This window comes from Sciurus carolinensis, chromosome 11, assembly GCF_902686445.1.
Source record: "Sciurus carolinensis chromosome 11, mSciCar1.2, whole genome shotgun sequence".
NCBI classification, from domain to species: Eukaryota; Metazoa; Chordata; class Mammalia; order Rodentia; family Sciuridae; genus Sciurus; species Sciurus carolinensis.
The window spans coordinates 108,467,504-108,481,305 of record NC_062223.1 but is presented as its reverse complement, the minus strand read 5'-3'; the positions used below and the strand labels follow the sequence as shown (position 1 = coordinate 108,481,305).

The 13,802-nt window shown below is 33.8% G+C and overlaps 1 protein-coding gene across 4 annotated transcripts in view; it reads left to right on the top strand.

The window, feature by feature from the left end:
• Positions 1–306: 306 nt before the first annotated feature.
• Positions 307–13,802, top strand: part of C11H11orf65 (chromosome 11 C11orf65 homolog) — a 46,154-nt gene continuing 32,658 nt past the window's right edge. For 3 of the 4 annotated variants that reach the window (XM_047517214.1, XM_047517217.1, XM_047517213.1), the window contains exons 1-3: positions 317–353; positions 4,876–4,918; positions 8,580–8,669. In XM_047517214.1, the coding sequence (XP_047373170.1) occupies positions 8,589–8,669 (81 nt within the window). In that variant the 5' untranslated portion in view covers positions 317–353; positions 4,876–4,918; positions 8,580–8,588. Of the gene's footprint in view, positions 354–4,875; positions 4,919–8,579; positions 8,670–13,802 lie in introns of all 4 variants that reach the window. The other variant, XM_047517215.1, reaches the window with a different exon arrangement.

The window sequence follows — 13,802 nt, the reverse complement described above, 5'->3', positions numbered from 1 at the left end:
TAAGGGTTAATTTTCTTATTCACAAAAGAATTAACGAAATAGATGCTTTTACTGTATTTCTTCAACATCTCTAAGATTCTTCGTTGAAGTGACCAGGCTTTGTAGTGTATGGAACCAACTTCATAGACAATCACTTGCATTTCCCTTCCAAAATCCTTTGCCTCAAAGCCCTACCAAGCAGAGAGCTCCTGACACGCCTGGGACTCTGGCTCAGGAAGGGCGTGGTCGGAGGAGCGAGCAGGGCGGGGGCGGGGCCTAGGGGGCGGGAAGAGACAGAACGGAACTAGATTTGCATCATTTCCTGCTTCTAGGTTGGCAAGGAAGTAGTGGATCCGTTCTAGAGCGATTGGCAGGTGAGGGGGATGGTGTACCTCGTCTCGGCGATTTCCTCTCCTCTTCCCTTCTCCAAGGTTATAGGGTTGGGACTTTCCCGTTTCAGGGCCTTAAAAGGCCAGCGCCCTTGAAGTCTCTGTGGTATCCATCCCCTTAAGGAAGTTTCTTTCCTTCAACTCGTGTGCAGGAACGAACCTCTTCCGTGATGCCTCCTTTTCCTTCCCTCCGTGAAGTTAGATCTGGTTGAAAAACCCTCACTGCCTGCCTTATGCACCCACAGAGCCCCACATCAGGCTTCAACTGAAGAAATATTCGTTAACCTACTTAACAAATTTTCTGGACTTTTTTTCAACCCATGAAATGCCTTTAGGTCATTTCACAGAGATATTTAGAGATGGAAAAGGGGAAAGGCGTTTTAAAGGAGTAGGTTAGTATAAAGGACCACAGGTAAAAAAGGAAAAGCGAGATTTCAGAACTGATAAAGAGCATGAAACTTTTGTTTAGTCAGCAACGTTTAGTTGAGAAAACAAAATAGGTAGTATAGATTCTGATCCCAGCAAATTAATTTTAAGATTGTTTTACAGCTTTTAAAATAAAGGGCATTTCCAAACATATCCTGTGGGCTTTTACTCATGAAGTCTAAAAGTAGATCTAGTGGAACTATGATCTATTATAATGAAAGTTGTTGACTTGGGATAGTATCTCCTAAGTTGGCAATGTACTTGGAAAATCTTAAATACCTCACTAAAATCTTTAGTGATTTTAAATAAATAGCTTATTATTTGAGTAATGGATTAGTACTACTTTTTAATATCTTAAAATTCATGAAGTGTTTTCATATTAGTTTATTTGAAGCCTCACAACTATAGATTTTTTTTTAATGGCTCTTATTTTTTATTTAGGGGCAGCAACTTTCTGTTCTGGACTGTGTCCTCTTATACCTACTCAAAGAATTTTACCCTTAAATTTATCACTCTTGCACCTTTTATTTCTCTTCCTCTATTGGATTATACCTAGCAGCATCATAACTTGTTTTAATATCACCCATAGTAAAAAATACAAAAACAAAAACAAAAGAATTAGAATTCCCACCCTCTCCAGTTACCAGCACATTCATTACTATATTTACTGTCTCAGCTTTCCCATTTTCTCAACCCACTCCAGTCTTTTTTCCCCTGCTTCTTCACTGAAACCATACTAAAAAAATCACAAATGACTTTATGTGACCAAATCTAACTTATTCTCAATTTACTTGACCCCCCAGCAACATTTGATGCAATTGAGCATTTTCTTTCTTGAAATATGTGGAACTTCATCATTCCTCAGTGACATAACTTAATTTCTGAATCAGATACTAATTTTAAATATCAGAAGATAATTCCTCAATATTTGTTATTCATTATGTTGACATATACAACACATTTTTAATCTGCCTTACTAACATTTTCTCCATTCCTCTTTTTTTTTTTTTTTTTTCCCTGATATGGAACTGAATTCAGGGGCCACTGAGCTACATCCCCAGCCTTTCCTTTTTTTTTTTTTTTTTTTCACAAATTTTTATTTTAAAACAGGGTCTCACTAAGTTGCCCCAGCTGACCTTGAAATTGGGATCCTCATGCCTCAGCCTCTGGAGTAGCTTGAATTATATGTATTTGCCACTGGACCTGGCTCTCCATGTCTAAGTTTAAGCAACCCAGAAAACTACAAATGAAGTACTGACTTGTAGCATTTCACAATTTCTATGATAAAAATACTCTCCTGGCCCAATTTCAGTCTACCGCATGGCCTCAGGAATTGAAAAGAGATGGGCAGTATTGTACCATTAAATAGCATTTGTACCATGCAGATACAGTAGAACTGGTTCTCAACTGTGGTAGTGTCTGGAGATAACCTTTAGTTGTCACAACTGTTCTACTGGTATCTGGCGAACTGAGAAAGGGCATTCTAAATACCATACCATGCACCAAACAATCCCCACCAAATGTAAATTCAGCCCCAAAATATCAATAGTGACACCTTAGGAAACCCTGAAATAGGCATAAATAACCTCAAAGAAAGGGTGGGGATATAGCTCAGTTGGTAGAGTGCTTGCCTTGCATGCACAAGACCTGGGTTCCATCTCCAGCACTACCAAAGGGGGGAAAATAACTTTAAGTAAAATGTTTACAATAGTAGTAAACTGTAGCAAAAATAATTAGCAAGTGGTGAGTTTTTGTTTAATTTGTTATGACTATCATTATTTATGGCTGAACAATTACTTAGTTCTTTCCATTTTCTTTTGCATCCATTCAGAGTGACATCTTTTTTTTTTCTTTTTTGGTACTGGGTATTGAACCCAGGGGCGATTTACCACTGAGTTACATCCCCAGTTCTTTTATTTATTTCTTAAGATGGAAGTCTCACTAAATTGCTGAGACTTGTGATCCTCCTGTCTGAGCCTCCTGAGTTGCTGAGATTACAGGCATGCACTGCTGTCATACCTGGCCAGAATGAAACTTTAAAAATATAAGTTAGATCATGTTTACAATGTATCACAGATAATTGCCTTTTTTTTTTTTTTTTTTTTTTTTTTTTTTTGCGGTACTGGGGATCAAACTCAGGGCCTTGTGTTTGCGAGGCAAGCACTCTACCAGCTGAGCTATCTCCCCAGGCCCAGATAATTGCTTTTGTAAAAGACAATAAAATTGCTAGTAAAGGGGAAAAATACAAAGATATACAAATTTATAAGCCAACTGAACATGTGTTTATATATACCACATCATTTTCAAATTACTATGAAAGTTTCTGACTATACTCTCACTTTATTTTTTTGCCTTTTTTGGTGCATGATAATTGTATATGACAGTGGGATTCATTCATTTTGACATATTTATAAATGCATATAACATAATTGTTTCATTTCAATCCCCTATATTACTACTTTCCTTCCTCCTTCCCCTGATATGCTTCCTCTATTCTACTGGTCTTCTATTTGTTTTTTAAAATTGATGTAGTATACACAAAAGTGAAATTCATACATGTACATAGCATAACATAGTCAATTTCATTCTTCCTCAGGGAATTTTCATCTAGAGATTGAGATAGTAAACATGTTCAATAAATAAGGGCATTGATTCTTCCAAAAGGACATATTAACTTACTTTTTTGGTAAACTCTAAATAACCTATTTTACAGAAGACAGAAGTATGTGCAGAAAGCCTGGATGAAATTATTTAGATCAAAGTACCCAACATGTAACAGTAAATTGAAAGGAATTTTTCAAACCCAAGGTTAGATTTTTACCTACAAAATTGGATGCATATTTGGAAAAATGCTCGAGTTTTTCTGAATTAGCACTAATGCTAACAGGTGATACCAAATATATGCATGTGTTGCTTTATGCATTAAAAGCAATCCCTATGTGTTAATAATAGAGAAAATTAGAGTTCTTAGAATATTAGAAGATCCACTGTAATCCTAATGTCCTACTTATGTTTAGTTTTTTTATTTTTGCAAAATTTAGAATTAAGCAATTCTATAGAAAATTTTTGGGTATAAATTAGAGAAAAATTTTTAAGGAAAATTTAGTGGTGCATACTCTTACTTTTTTTTTTTTTTTTTTTTTTTTTTTTGGTGGTACTGGGGATTGAACTCAGGGCCTTGTGCTTGCAAGGCAAGCACTCTACCAGCTGAGCTATCTCCCCAGCCCCTACTCTTACTTTTTAATGAAGTTATATATCTAAACTATATGCACATTTTGGGAAAAGAGTAAACAATATAAAAGCATGCAGAATAAGATATTTTTTATTCCTGAACCCAGGTTCCATAATCCACTTGATCTTCCCCCTAGATAATTAGTCTCAGCAGTTTATTTTATTCCCTTTCAGAAAGTCAGTGCAAATATTTATGCGGAGACCTTTTGTCACAGCAGTTCTGAAAAGCTAACAAAATAGTTTCATGTGTACACAAGTATACATATAATTCATTTTGGAATTGTAAAAAAAAACTGTCCAATAATGGAGGAAAGAGTAACATATCCACACCCAGGAATACTGTACAATTACAAAAGAATGAACAAAATCTATATGTATTAACATGGAAAAATTTCCAACACATATTAAGTTAAAAATATGTATGGTTTAATCACATTAATGCAAATAAAGCTATATGTATGTGTTCATGGATATGTGGATATATAAGGTATATAAAAATTGTAGATTTGCATATATAATATGTATATTTGCACATACATGTATTTTCAAATATATGAGAAAATGTCTGAATGTATCACATCCATTCACAGATATGACCTTTGAAGAATGCACTCCTCAAAGAAGAGATGGGAGAGGACAATTTTTGCTTTTTACTTTAGTTCTATTTTTTAATTTATATATTATTTACATCATAACTTTTGAAGTAAACATCTATATAATTTTGGATTTTAAATAGTAATGGGATGTTAGGTAGGGAAGGATATTTACCAGTATCTTGAATGCTACTGTTAAGATTCTATGGTCCTTTGTGAATAAATAAACTGTATTCTGTATTCTTTCATTTTTCTAGTGAAAAAGAACACAGACAAGAAAACTGAAGTGTAATAACTAAGGTGAATTCCATGTGTTAAAATTCATTATAATTATCTTTCTATTTGTCTTATATTTTAAATTTGAAAATTTGGTATTTTTTATGATAAACCTAAGATGGCAAAGTTGTCCTCTGTTTTAATGATATAGTGACGATATTTTTAAAAATTACTAAAATTTATTTTTTCCCCTGAAGTGTTGTATAATACACAAACTATATTTCTCTACCTGCTGGCTAGAAAGTGTATTTCTCAGAAAACTATCCTTTGATCAAAATTAACAAATCTATTAACCCCCAAATATTATTCTTTACTCTCATTTGTTCTAGTTATTTGTAAATTAAGCTTGCATTGCTTAATTATGTTAGTGGGGTTTTGTTCTTTTTTTTTTTTTTTCTTTCTTTTGTTTCTTTTTGTTTTTTTTTTTCTTTTTCATACCAGGGACTGAACCCCCAGGGGCACTTAACCACTGAGCAGCACCCCAGCCCTTTTATTTTTTAATTTTGAAATGGGGCCTCACTAAGTTGCTGAGGGCCTTGCTAAGTCACTGAGCTGGCTTTGAACTTGTAGTCCTCTTATCTCAGCCTCCCAAGTTGCTGGGATCACTGGCATGTGCCACCAACCTGGCTCTAGTTATATTAGTTTTATAACCAGAATAATGCAAATAAATAGTTCTTATTTTGGAAAATAATTTGTATTGTAATAGTAGATATGATTTATTGAGTGGTTATGGTAGGCCAGAAATTGCATTAAATACTTTACCTGTATTATCTGATTTAATCCTCACAATTCAATGAAGTAGTACTGTGAGTCCTCATGTTTTACAAATAAGGAAACTGAAGTTTGAATAAGTTAAGTAACTGCACAAGATCACACAGTAAGTAAGAGGTAGAATTTGTTGATATTTCCTCTGGAGGGGTGGTATATCCTGTAATCCTAGCACTCAGGAGGTTCAAGCAGGAGAAACAGTTGAGCTTAGGAATTTGAGACCATTATGGGCAACAGAGAGCCTAACTCAAAGCAAAATAAAAACAACAAAACAAAACAAAAAAACACTGGTCTATCTTACTTCAAAGCCCAAACACTTAACCAATCTCCTCATGCCTCCTACTTATTAAGACTATTTGTAAGGAAAGAAAAAAAGACAAATTATTTCTCATGGAGAACCTTCTCCTTTCTCTTAAAAAAAATGTCAAGTTTAAAAACTTGACAATATACACAGAAAAACATCTTTAGTTTTAAAATCTCAATTTTAAACATCAAAACAGAATAATAGATTAAGAAAATATATAAAAAGACTTTTCTTTCTTTTTTCTTTTAAATGGTATATAAGAGTTTTTCTGTTTGATCTCTGCATCTTTAAATATAGTGCATTTATATATATATATGTATATATATATATATATATACACACACACACACACACGTGTTTAGTTCAGTATTTTGGCACTTGTAAATATATATTCATTTTGTAAGCAAGCAACAGTTCAGAATTTTTAAAAATGTTAAGCAGAATTTAAGAGATTAAGTCATTAAATTAAGAGATTAATTAGCTAGACCAGTTAATTTCATTTTTAAGTTCTGCATGAATTTCAGTTCTAACAATGTATTGTTAGACTGTTGACTTTTTATATGCATGTTTTTCTATTAATAAATGCAGATCTTGTGTTCTGGAAAAAGAGATTAAGTAAAACCCATATATCTCCCTGTCTTCAGTGCACTCCTTTCTTTAGATTTGAACATTGGAATATTGTGCCCTTTATAATGTGAATTCATAAAATTATAAAACTGAAAGAGCCTTTGTAATTAATTTATTGCAATTACAGATGTTGAAACCGAAGCCTAAACTGTTTGCCAAGGTTACATTAAACAGCAGCATGAACTAAATCTAAAACATATCTTCAGTCTTTAACTTCATAAGCTTCCCTTCTGTGGTTTAGTGTAAGAAAGGAAAATTACCAAAAGCAATGAGTTACTTGCAAATTTTATATATACATTTTATTTCCTCTCAACATAGTGAAAAATGAGTAAATTTTTAATTTTAGTCTACTTTTTTCACTGCTATGACTAAAGGAGCGACCAGCACAATTGTAGAGGAGAAAAGGTTTATTTGAGGGCTCACGGTTTCAGAGGTCTTGGTCCATAGAAGGCCGGCTTCATTCCTCGAGGCTTGAGGTGAGGCAGAACATCATGGCAGAGTATGTGGCAGAGGGAAGTCGCTCATATATCAGGAAGCAGAAGAACTCCACTTGCCAGATACAAATATATACCCCAAAGTCACACCATAATTCCCACTTCCTCCAGCCATACCCTTTCATTTCAGTTACCATTCAGTTAATCCCTATGAGGGGATTAAATCACTGATTGGTTAAGGCTCTTATAGCCCAATCATTTCTCCTCTGATCCTTCTTGCATTGTTTCTCACATGAGCTTTTGGCTATACCTCATATCCAAACCATAACATTTGTACATAATTTATATAACCTATACAAACAGAAAATTCTTGCTCTTCTCTCACTCTTTTGATTACACTGGAACAATACTGGAATAGTTTTAATTTTCGTCCTAACCATTCAATTTTGAAGGAGATGCTTTTTAGGGCAATAAATATTTAAGCAGTACAAGTAAGAACTTAGTTTACTGACATTTTTAAAAGGAGTCTGTTATGGTTTGGATCTGGAATGTTCCCCAAGGTCTCATGTGTTCAGAGGTGGGTCTTTGGAAAGTGATCAGATCATGAATGCTCTGACCTTGTCAGTGGATTCATCTATTGATGGCTGAATGGACTACAGGGAGGTGGCACCTAGCTGGAGAAAGTAGGTACTGGGGGTATGCTCTGGAAGGGTTGATCGCTCTGGCCCCTTCTTCCTCTATGCTGACTGGCATGAGTCAAGGAGCTTTCCTCTTCCATGCCTTTCTACCTTGATGTTCTATTTTGCCTCAGGCCCCCAAAATGGAGCTGGCTGACCACAAACTCAAACCTCTGAAGCCATTTGTTAAATAAATAAATCTTTCCTCCTCAACATTGTTCTTGTCAGGTATTTTGGTCACATCGATGAAAATCTGACTAGCACAGTCATATGCTATAATATCTTTGTGTCTTTTATTACTAATTCTTTATAGTATGAATAAAAATTGTGAATTAGAAGTAGTGATTTTGTTTTGCTCCTTAATAGTAAACCTTCATTTTTAAACATAATTAAAGGTATGATTTATTAAATAGTCAATATGGTTAAAAGCTACACTGAAAAAAGTCTACCATCATCTCTAATTCTAGGTCTAGAGGCTTATCCAACTTTGTGAATGTATCTGTTTCTCTGCATGTTAAGAAAATTTTATTTCAAACCAAACAAGAAAGACCATGGACTTTCAGGATAGACTTGAGTTCAGTTCAATACTGGCTTTGTTATATTGGACCTTAAACCTTGAAGTTCAGTCTTCTCATCTCTACTACAAGCACATTATAAAATATGCTATTTAGTATCCTTGTTGGGATTACAAATAATAAATTGGAACATATTAGGCAATCAATAATAGGTGATTATTTTTATTATGCTTTGATACCAAATCTTATTTTCATTTTTTCTTTTATACAACCCTGTTTAATTTCTGTTGCATTCTAGTGACAGTTTCATAGTGGAGTATATAAAAGGATTTTAAATAAACCCTTTGTTTCTTTTTTTAGAACTTTCAAATGCCTGAGAAAAAGGAAATAGAAAATATAAGGAAAGAAAGAGCTGCAAAAATCATTCAGAGGGCCTGGAAAAAATTTCTTGTGAGTTTATTTAAAACCTTTATTGAGATTATAATTTATGTCATAAAATTAATCTGTGTAAAATGCAGAATTCAGTAGTTTTTAGTTTTTCAGGCTTGTGTTCCTCTCTTTTCTTTAAAAGCAGACTTAAAGTTTCACATAATCACAATTATTTTGGTTAACTTCACAAATATTAAGTTCCTCAATGGGACTAGGCACTTTGATAATGGCTACTATCAGTAAAAGTCTCACTAATAGGATCATTTGACCTTCACCTTTAAGTGTTTTTTTGTTTTGTTTTGTTTTGAGAAGGGAATCAAATTTATGAGCAAGGTTAGATGACATATTTACTCTTGAGAAGCCCTGGAGTTTAATATATTGTATCTGGGTTAAGGTGTTATTTATTGTTCTCCTCTTTGGACTGAGTTGGCCTCATAGGTGTCATGAATATTACAAGTTGGCTTGCTCGATTGGATGAGAGCCAAGAGTTAAGTGACTTTGTTTTTTTTTTCTCTAATAGCAGCAGTACTTGATCTTTGCCTGATGATTTTGTGTGTAGTTTTTATGGCTCTGTTTATAGCACATGAAACCACCTTTGTATCAGTTAATCAAATGTTATAAAATAACTTCCATTATTTACCTCTTTTGCCTCTTATAAAAGCAATAAAACTTAAACTGGGGCATAACTATGTTGACTTCCAACATTAAAGCATAATATTCTTTTAAAACCTTTCTTTGTGTCTGTCAACACACTCATGATAGGATTAAGCTTTATCATTTGCAACTTTTCTCCCACACCTGACTGGCCACATGTCTTTGAATAACTATATGTTCCTGTCACTGCTATAGGCATTTCACAGTACATTCTTGCCCTTAAAGGAGCTACAGCAGAGAAGCCAAGTATATAAACAAATAAGTGTGTGGATTGGTATTCTGAGTGCATTTTTTTTTTACCCTTCTATCCCTCCAGGATCACTTATATGATGTATGTAGGAGGTTAATTCATAAAAGAGAGAAAGAATTTCATGATCAGATTAGAAATATTATCTAATTTCTGAAAAACCAAAAATAGATGGTAGGGAGGAAGCTGAGTAGTTGCCTAGATACACTTTCAGGGGGTTCCTGTAAAGGAACTGGTTTGTCACTGAAATCAAATAAGGATATGAATTTAGAGTCAGCAACTTAAATATATGTAGATAGTTTTGGATTATATGGATATTTTCATGATAGCCATATTACATGGATATTACATGATATCCTGTGAACATAGGATATCTTTTATTTCTGTTCTCTAAAATAGTTTTTGGTATTCAAGTCTTTTACGTCCTTGGTTAAACTTATTCCTAAGTATTTTTTCTAGCTATTATAAAAGATATTGTTTTCTTAGTTTGTTTTTTGGATAGTTTATTGTTAGTATTAGGCACTACTTTTTTTGTATGTTGTTTTTTTTCGTATCCTGCAACTTTAATAAATTCATTTGTTCTAACATTTTTTTGGAGTCTTCAGAGTTTTCTACATATAAGATCATAGCAACTGCAAATAAAGACAATTTAACTTTGTATTTTTTCAGTTTGGATTTTTAAAATTTCTCTTGTATATTTGCTAATATTTTCAAAGCATTATATTGAATACAAGTGGCAATAAGTATCTTTAGCTTACTCCTGATCTTAGAGGAAAAGTTCTCATCTCTTCAATGTAGAAGGTTAAAATTGGGCTGGGATTGTAACTCAGTGGTAGAGCACTTGCCTAGCATTTGTGAGGCATTGGTTTGATTCTCAGCACCATATATAAATAAAATAAAGGTCCATCAACAACTAAATATGTGTGTGTGTGTGTGTACACACACACACACATATATGTATATATAGACACATTTATTTATGTGTGTGTATATATATACATATATCTGAATATATATATAATTTGTATAATATGTATGCATACATACATATATATGGAGGATGAAAATTATGGCCTTTGCTGATAAATGGATGGAAATGGAGAACATAATGCTAAGTGACATTAATCAAAAAGTCAAAAGTTGAATGTTTTCTCTCATGTGGAATTAGGAGAAAAACAAGGGAAAGAAGGGATCAGAATATCATAAAGATATAGGGAGATAGATCAGTAGAGAGTAGAAGATGATCAAGAGAGAGGGAGGGAACAGAATTGAAATCAAAGTTCATGTATGTATGATTTTGTCAAAATGAACCCAACCACTATTGTAACTGTAATGCTCTAATAAAAAAAAAAAGACTCCTCTACTATCCCTACCAGTATAACCCATAATCATGGCCCATATTGTGGGTGTAATAAAATGATGGCTGTTTAATACCACTAAGTTGTGGGGGTAGTTTGCTATACCTCAATAGATCATCAGAATAGTTACATATTATTTTAGTGTGTTTTCCTACAGTTTAGTTTATTTGTCCCGGACTAATTAGTATCTACCATAAATTAGCACTTTCCAATCAATATAAAAATCTTGACAAGTTATGCCCTCCTCTTTTGTGCTGTTGTTACATAATTCACTTATACTTTGGTTTAAAACATCAGGAAGACATTTTTATTCTTGTTTTAAACAGTATTTTTTTATTATGCTAAAGTGTATATAACATGAAATTTACAATTTTAGCCATTTTAGGCATGTAATTCAATGACATTAAGTATATTGACAGTGTTGTACTGTCAACATACTCATGATCTAGGATTAAGCTTTATCATTTGCAACTTTTCTCCCTTGACCAACTGGCCATGTGTCTTTGAATAACTATATATTCCTGTCACTGCTAGGCATTCACAATACATTCTTGCCCTTAAAGGAGTTACAGCAGAGAAGCCAGATAAACAAATAAGTGTGTGTGGATTGATCTTCTGAGCACACATCTTTTTTTTACCTTCTATCCCTTACATTACTTACTACTACTTACATTTCTGGAGGTAAAAAGTCTAAACACTTTAACTGGGCTAAAGTCATTATGGCAGTAAGACTGTCTTCTTTCTGGAGGCTCTAAGGAAGAAACTGTTTTCTTGCCTTTCCAGCTTCTATTGGTTCTTACCTTTTAGCATATGGTCCTCTTCTGTCTTCAAATTCAGCAATGACTTGTCAAAATTTTTTTCATATCACTTTGATACTGTTCTACCTCTCACCTTCTCACCTTCTTTACTTATATAGACCCTTGTGATTACCTTGTACCTATCAGTATAAGCTTCCCATGTTATACACGTTACAGTCATCTTCAATCATTTTTTCTTTCTTTCTTTTTTTTTTTTTTTTGAGACAGGGTCTCACTAAATTGCCAAGCCTGGCCTTGAACTTGTGATCCTCCTGTCTCAACCTCCCTAGCCTCTGAGATTACAGGTGTGTGCCACCACGCCAGACCCATATGCAATCTTTTGATTTATATATATGTGTATATGTATATGTAGATATATGTATGTGTGTATATATATGTTATATTTATAACATAAATATATATAAACATATATATTTATAACATAAATATAACATATATATGTGTGTTATATTTGTCAATGGATCTTTTATTTTATTTATATGTGGTGCTGAGTATCAAACCCAGGGCCTCACACATGCCAGGCCAGTGCTCTACCACTGAGCCCCTCATATGCAATCTTAATTGCTCCTTTCTATATAACCTACTTTCAGATTCCAGGGATTAGGGTTGAGCATCTTTGGGGTAAGCGTTATTCTGCCAGCCATACCATCATTAGCACACCATACACTTGGTTTTAAGGGAATGGGCAAGAGCGAAAAGAAAGAAAAAAGAATTGGTTATTTATATATACATATATAAAGGAAATACTATAAATATTAGTTTCTGAAAGCAGTAAGGGGGTTGTAGCTGACTATTTAAATTGTTCTATTTAGTTATACATGACAGCAGAATGCATTTTGATTCATTGAATACAAATGGAGTACAACTTTTCATTTCTCTGGTTGTACATGATGTAGAATCACACCATTCTTGTAATCAAACATGTGCACAGGATAACAATATCTGTCTCATTCCACCATCTTTCCTTCCCCCCACCACCTCCCCTCCTCTCATTACCCTCTACACAATCCAACATTCCTCCATTCTTCTCTTACCTCCTCCACCGACCCATTATGTATCAGCATCCACTTATCAGAGAAAACATTTGACCTTTGGGTTTTGGGATTTGCTTATTTCACTTAGTATGATATTTTCCAACCTCATCCATTTATCTGAAAATGCCATAATTTTATTCTTTATGGCTGAGTTATATTCCATTGTGTATATATACCACAGTTTCTTTATCCATTAATCTATTAATAATGGGCATCTAGGTTGGTTCCATAATCTAGCTATTGTGAATTGAGCTGCTATAAACATTGATGTGGCTATGTCACTGTAGTGTGCTGATTTTAAGTCCTTCGTGTATAAACCAAGGAGTGGGATAGCTGGGTCTATTTCAATTTTTCTGAGGAATCTCCATACTGCTTTTCAAAGTGGTTGCACCAGTCTGCAGTTCCATCAACAATGTTTGAGTGTACCTTTTCCCTTCATCCTCACCAACACTTATTATTGCTTATATTCTTGATAATTTCCATTCTGACTAGAGTGAGATGAAATCTTAGAGCAGTTTTGATTTGCATTTCTATAATTCATATCTAATATTTTTAACTTCATTCTTCTGCTCATCATGCCATATTTCCTTTTCTTTAGGAAGTGCCTCAGCCAGTTGTGACTCCTTATCTGGGAGTTGATGCAGACTTTCATTTCTAAAGGCAGTAGGCAGTTAGCAATTCTGCTTATATTTAGTTATGCATTAGTTGATAACTAATATTTACATATTTATAAGATACTAGTCAGGTTTGAACCATAATTAAATTTTCTGGTTTACCCATTCTGGCATTTTACTTGGTGGAAGCTATGTTTCCTTTCAGAAAGTATACTAATTGGGGGACTTGGGCTTCTCCACTGTCCATAAACAGTTCAATGGGGCTTCATACTGTTATGTTGGTACTATGTATTACTTCAATTTAACATAAGCAAATAGGGGAAGCAGAGAGTTTACCAAGAATTGCTAAGGGGTTTTCAGGTGAACAAGATATGAGGGGAGGATAACCAAGGAAATAGTTTTCCAAGACAGAAGAATTGCATGGGGTTG